The 6,741-nt window shown below is 45.0% G+C and overlaps 1 protein-coding gene across 2 annotated transcripts; it reads right to left on the bottom strand.

Annotated features, from left to right (window-relative positions):
- Positions 1-2,008: 2,008 nt before the first annotated feature.
- Positions 2,009-5,671, bottom strand: LOC125530881 (two-component response regulator ORR24-like). Of its 2 annotated transcripts, XM_087535189.1 has the most exons (8): positions 5,473-5,671; positions 5,209-5,377; positions 4,973-5,125; positions 3,866-4,267; positions 3,699-3,775; positions 2,865-3,354; positions 2,320-2,777; positions 2,009-2,223 (listed from the first exon to the last, which is right to left on the bottom strand). In XM_087535189.1, exons 3-8 carry the CDS (start codon positions 5,037-5,039, stop codon positions 2,182-2,184), a joined length of 1,536 nt encoding a protein of 511 aa, XP_087391315.1. In that variant the 5' UTR covers positions 5,040-5,125; positions 5,209-5,377; positions 5,473-5,671; the 3' UTR covers positions 2,009-2,181. The 2 variants fall into 2 exon arrangements, with proteins under 2 accessions (XP_087391315.1, XP_087391314.1); XM_087535188.1 differs by having other exon boundaries at positions 2,320-3,354.
- Between the last annotated feature and the right edge of the window lie 1,070 nt (positions 5,672-6,741).

The raw sequence follows: 6,741 nt of genomic DNA, 5'->3' as shown, positions 1-6,741 counted from the left end.
AAGGGCGGCGCAATGGCGAGGCATGGGTCGGTGCAACCGCGGGGACGGACTCGAGCAGGCGGCGAAGACCGCGTGCCACGCTCGCTATGGCCATATGGGGCATTGCAGAGGCAGCACGAGGGTCGGTGCAGCCACGGGGACTACCTGGATAGGACGGCCTCGGGACGACAGTAGACCGCGGGCCGCGACTTGACGTCACGAATGGGTGACGTAGCGGCAGGATGCCGGTCGGTGCAGCGGCGGGGAGAACAACAAGGCGGCGGTGCTGCGGCCCGACAGGGCGACGCAGCGGCAACCCGATGCTTGATCGATGGAGGAGTGCGCTGTACTCAGTGTCAGTCTTCATGCGATTTTCGGAGGCGCGCGCAACCGATGAGCCAAGTGGGTCGGACGGCGTAGATGAAGTGCATCGCGGCACAGGCGGGTGAACAATCCGATCGCGCGCGAGGCCGGGGACGCCGCTCGATGAAGGCAGGGTGGCGGCGGAGTCCAAGATGAAGCCGGCGAGTCTGACATAGCCGGCCCAAGGTAGTTGGCAAGGGCGAAACAGCCGGCGACGGGGCCGCAACCAGTGTGCCCGAGGTAACCGGCGACGGGGCCACTACCGGTGATGGGGCAGCACAGACACGGCGGAGGCGATGGATGATGAAGAAGTCCCGGTTGGAGTAGGATGGCGACGGCCGGTGTAGGGCGTCCGGCGACAAGCGAGCCGATGCGCGGACGGGGGCAGGCCGTGACGGGCCGCCTTGACGCGCTTGGCCATCGGGTCGGAGGAGAGGCCGGTCTGTCGCGTCGGTGTCGGAGTAGAGGTGCGGGCGGGGGGGGGGGGGAGGGGGGGTCGACGGCGGCAGCGGGCGACGCAAACCAATCTTAGATTGGAAAACCAAAAGAAAAACGCGGATCAAAATGACCGGCAAGAGAGAGAAAATCCGGATCAAAGGATCTGTAAAAAAGTGTCTGTAGGGCAGCCGGTCAACACGACAGGCGGACGAACCCTAGGTACGGATGGCGCGGCCCCCGGCGGCGGTCATGACAGCCGACCGTCCTGGGGGCGGCACGCAAGGCGGAAGCGGTGGGGGCGGCTAGGGTTTGGATCGGTTAGGTTGATACCATGTTAGAAGGGGGAGAAGGGATTGGCGGAATATGATGGATGTATTATTGAGCCTCGAGGGCGAGTATATATTGAGTACAGGACTTGAAGGGCAAGCCGCCTCTCCTAGAGATAAGATAGGAGACGAAATACAAATCCTAGACTACCAAATACATGCATCCCAAATATATCTCAAAAAATATCATCTGAATTACAACGGAGAGGCTCTTGCATCTTACTTCCTTTGACCAGGCAAAGAGAGAGTGTACGTTCATCGTCTCAGCAGTCAGATCCCTACCCTACCTACTAGCATGGTAACGTGAAAATGTAGTGCCCTAAACTCTTATACTTGTGCATGCGTTACATCTCTTGATTACAAACAAGAGAGAGAAAGAAAGATATGTCGTTTGCAACGAAGAGAAAGAAATATATATCCTACAGGAGATAGATGTCTGTTGTTTAGTGCCTTTTCTGTTTTCATTCCCCTCCACGAACCTTTCTATTTTTGTTTTCATTCCATTATCAAATGTCAACATATCTGTTTGTGGCCTGGTCTTGGTTTTGTTTTTGTTGTTTTGTCCCGATGCTGGAGCTATAGATGATATCATCTGTGTATTACAAAAGAGGGTCTTGGAGATGATATCTCAAATTAATACCCGGCCTCATCTCAATTCTCACCAAATTGTTTTGGTGCATTGAAACAGTATGATCAATATATCAAATCGTTCATACATTTTCATTCGGGTGTGTCTGAAGCATGGGTCCTAAGACCCTTCTCATAGATAGGGTAACGTGCTTTTTACTTTGAAGGTTCTCTCGGAAAAGAGATGCATCGTATGGTAACATAAATAATTAAACTAACTACAATTGACATAGCATAATAGAACATCATTTAGGATCTCAAAATAGAACACCAACTTAAAATCTAAAGAAAATAGATTACCCAGCATGACCATGCTTCCAACTAGAATACACTGGTACACACAATTTCATGATACAATGTGCAAGAACAGACAAATGGTTAGTGTACAAGTCGCCAACGCACATGCAGAAAACATCGCGTGCATAGGTTGGGCTACTAATAGACAGAACTATTCTTCTCCACCCATGAAATCATCCTCGATAGTGAAATCCTACAGTGAGAAAGAAAACTTTGGTTTAAATACACATGTCCAACTCAACAATTCATATCCAATGCCTAGATAAAAGCCAACGAGAAAAGTACTTACTGCATCCAGCGGGTTGAGAAAAAAATCATCCCATGAGAAGTCATTGATGTCATTAAATTGATCATTAAGTGCATGCTGACCAATGGTACCCACTTGCATAGGGTGATAGCTAACTGCATCCCCGCCATCAACCTTGTCAGTCATTGCGACGACATTTTCTGTCTGGTGGTTGGGAAGTGTAGAAATAGTTCTTCCACTATTAACCATATCTGTATGTGTCATTGAGATTCTACCATTACCAGGTGCGGTGTTTTCATTCAACATCATTCCGACTAAGCTTGTGTTTTTTGCTATGTTGAATGGTGCCATCCGCTCACTCAAGCCATCTAATGACATACTGCTGCTCCCTCCCTTAACCATCTCAGATGATGACACTGGACGACTGCCGCAGGGATTCAACATCCCTATGAAGCTTTGGTTGCTAGGTGCATTTTTTGGAACAATCTGCTCATTGAAGCCTGCCATAGATGTAGCATTTCTTATGACCGTTGCCATTTCATTTTGCACCTCTACGTTCACATTTGATGAGATGGGAGATATTATACCTCTATGAAGAACACCAGTCAACGTCGCATGTGTTGCAGAATTGTATGAAGGGTCTGGAAACTTGCCTTTGTTTGTCTCCACCAGCTTACCACGCATGCGGCCCGCATAGGAATCACCAAAACTATATGAAGGAAATTCATCTAAAGTTGTTTCATTGGGTATGTTGTTGTATAGGTTGGTAGGAGGGTCAATGGAGCCAGCGAATCTTCCCGCATCCGACAGTTTTGGTGCGACATACTTGTACATTCTACCATCATGGATGAATGACCCCGTGCATGAGTTTCTATGTGTGTTCGCCGGCTGAGCTAAGTGACCCATTGCAGAAAAATTGTTTGGACTTAAAAAACCAGAGGACATACACCATCTTTCATGTTCATGGTTACGCATGAAACTCCCCTGGTTGTTCATGTTGTTGTAGGATGAGTTATGTCTTTCAGAGGCATCACCAACTGGATTTGATTTGACTCTTCTCAAGTGCAACCTATACTTCTGAAATATAAAGATAGACAAATAAACCAGGTATGAGAAGCACGCTCATGGGAAAAGTAAGGATAGACATGTGGGAGCAAAAGGTGTAGGGAATCCATTGTATAAGAAGACCCATTATAGGGACAAAAATACTTGAAAGTATAGAGCATCCACGGTATAAGAAGACTCATTATAGGGACAAAAATTAATTGTAATTACACACATCTTCATGCAGGTGCATTACTAAAGCTTTCATTGATAGTTTCCCCACAAAATAAAAGCTTGCACTTATCTATGAAAAAATGTTAGAATGGAAAAAATAGGAACACAGCGAGTGAATATAAGGATAATGGTCAAAAATAAACCTGTAGATGACTTGCGATACTCTCTCTGGTGAGGTAATCCACGTTCATTAGTTCCAATATCTTTTTTGGAACGGCCTCTACAAAAAATAATAAAATTTCTTAGTGGAAACAATCACAGAAATATAAGAATTGTATCAATGAATGAGGCAAAAAATATGAAGTCTTACTGTCTAGGCCGATCTGGTCAATAGCTTCTAGAAATTTGTTCTGAAGCTCAACTGTCCATACCACCCTTGGCTTCTTCCTGGTGGTGGATATGTGTGTGATCTCTTGGTTCTTGTTAGAATCATATCCTTCATTGCCCTTATTCTCCGAGTCCTTGCTCGTGGCAGCAGTCCTTGGCTGCACTCCATCGTCATCATCATCATCATCATCATCATCATCATCATCATCATCATCATCATCATCATCATCATCATCATCATCATCATCATCATCATTTCTCCTCCTTTCAACATGTTGACATATATTTTTTAGCTCGTTGGTGCACACTGGTTTCACCAAATAGTCGCACGCCCCATGTGTTATGCCCTTCATCACAGCCTTCTTGTTGCAATCCACAGATAGCACTGCATGACATATGGCCCGTAACTTATCTTTGGAATTTGTAACTTCACAAAAATCTATGAACTGGACATGATGTTTTCCCCAATGCTTAAATGAAGAAAAAGTTTAAATGTTCTTCAAATGTGTCATGCAATCAGGGAAGCAAATGCATTACAAATGATTTTCAAACAATATCATGGCTATGATAAATTTGGTGTTTCAAAGAAAATTAAATGGGACAAATTTCACACATTCAATAGAAATAAACAGAAACAATGGCTAAAAAGTAACTATAGCACAATGTCAAGAAATCTGCAAGATTGTGGATATTATCATTAGCCTACTCAATGTATCTACTTAAAAGTGGCACTCCTACTTTATATCCTATATATTCGCAAGAGTAAATAGTTTTCAAGACTAATAATCTCAAGGAGATTGAAGAAGGGTAATCCTTTACCCGTAAAAAAGATGAGTAATCCTTTAATAATGTGAACACAATATAGGTAATTTCCGAATTGTATATTTCATGCCAACCTAGCAAATGGGTGCGGTGCAATTGTATACTTTCTCCAAAATTAATTAATTAATATCCTGGATCTCCAAAATTCAGGAGTAAAAGTACGCTCTCTTTTTTTGCGGGGTAGTAAAAGTACGCTCTTGAAGACAATTGCCAGCTCATGGCATGTTAAAATTAAAAAAAAAGACTTTAAGTTGAGCAGTGAGAGTACTGATGACGGGCAGATCCATCTCAAGGTGGATGAGCTCAAGGAGCTTGAAGCCGTCCATGCCTGGCATGTGCACGTCGGTGATCACCAGGTCGAACTATGCCTTCCCCGCCCTCAGCATCTTCAACGCCGTCTTCGCGTCTGTCACGGTCGTTGCTGTACAGCAGCAAGGATTACTCACAGAAAGAAGAAAGGATCACCTAGCTCCGATTCTAATGGACTAGGGCGGAGAGACTCACGGTTGTATTTGCAGCGGCGCAAAACGTCCTCCAGTACCTTGAGGCAGACGGAGTCGTCGTCCACAGCGAGCACTCGCAGCCCCTCGGGGAACTTGTCCCCTGCCGGAGCCTCCATCCTCTGCCTTTCGTCCCCACCCATAGCCGCCATGTTCTCCGAAATTCTTCCCACCTGGCAAGGCAAACGCCATCAAGAAACCACTAATTAGAAAACGACGGGGGGTAACCAACACAAACCCCGCAACAACCAAGAGCACAACCCAAAACCTCTATTAGATCCCTTATTGTTTCACCGCCTACAATGGCTTCCTCGCGACAGGAAGAACAGAACAATGTGGATTTGAGAGGAGAAGGACCAGAGGTGGTGAGAGGTCTGGAGGATGCAAGGGGCTATTTGTAGGAGGAGACGGGGGTGGAAGTCTTGCGGTCCAGAGGTGGAAGGCGCTCTGCTCCCCGTTCGTGTGTGCACTGCAGACGTTCGGTTTTTTCGGTTGAATGGAGATGGGGAGATAGAAAGATATATCGTTTACAAAGAAGAGAAAGAGATATATATCCTAAGGATATAGATGTCTGTTGTTTAGTGCCGTTTCTGTTTTCATTCCCCTTCCACGAACCTTCCTATTTTTCTTTCCGTCCATTGTCAAATGTCAGCATATCTGTTCGTGGGCCAGTCTTGGTTTTCGTTTTGATGTTTTCTCCCGATGCTGGAGCTATAGATGATATCATCTGTATTAGTACAAAGAGGGTCTTGGAGATGATATCTCAAATTAATACCCGGCCTCATCTCAATTCTCACCTAATTTTTTGGTGCGTTGAAACAGCATGATCAGTATATCAAATCGATCATATATTTTCAGTATATGAATTACTGCATTATGTGATATATAAACTAAGAGATGATCCATTTGATGAGCGAGGTCATTTGGAGGCCGGGCCTAGTGTGAGCCCAGCTATTTCTTTGAAAGAGGTGATTAGGTTCCTTCCATGAGAGGAGAGCAAAACCACGGGTCTGTTCCTGTTTTATATCTTTTCTTTTGTTATTTTCCCACCAAATGCTAATAGCGAAGGAGAGGCTCTTGGTTTTTTCAGTTGAATGGAGATGGAGAGAGCGTCTTTTTACTTGCTTTGACAGGGCAAGGAGAGGGTGTACGTTCGTATACTTGTGATTAAATGGCACCGTGAAAATGTGGAGGCATAAACTCATATACATAACATGTGCATACATTACATGTCTTAATTACAAAGTGAGAGAGAAAGAAAGATATATCATTTACAATGAATAGAAGGAAATATATATCGTGCAGGAGATAGATGTCTGTAGTTTAGTGCCTTTTTTGTTTTCATTCTCCTCCATGAAGCTTCCTATTTTTGTCTCAATTCCATTGTCAAATGTCAACATATCTCTTCGTGGCCTGGCACATGACCCGGTCTACTTTCTTGGTTTTCGTTTTGTTGTTTTCTCACCCCAGATGTTCGAGCTACAGATGATGTCATATGTATTCCAAAAGAGGGTCCTCGAGATGATTTGGTGCGTTC

This window comes from Triticum urartu, chromosome 7A (genome assembly GCF_056163025.1).
Source record: "Triticum urartu cultivar PI428250 chromosome 7A, HENAU_Tu73, whole genome shotgun sequence".
In the NCBI taxonomy this organism is placed as follows: Eukaryota; Viridiplantae; Streptophyta; class Magnoliopsida; order Poales; family Poaceae; genus Triticum; species Triticum urartu.
This window is presented reverse-complemented; position numbering and strand designations above follow the sequence as displayed.

Coding starts and splice junctions, on each gene's coding strand:
- LOC125530881 (XM_087535188.1), bottom strand. CDS start 5,039: ATGCCAGGCATGGACGGCTTCAAGCTCCTTGAGCTCATCCACCTTGAG. Junction 3,776..3,865: donor TGACCAGATCGGCCTAGACA/GTAAGACTTCAT, acceptor TATTTTTTGTAG/AGGCCGTTCCAAAAAAGATA. Junction 2,224..2,319: donor TTCTCAACCCGCTGGATGCA/GTAAGTACTTTT, acceptor TTCTCACTGTAG/GATTTCACTATCGAGGATGA.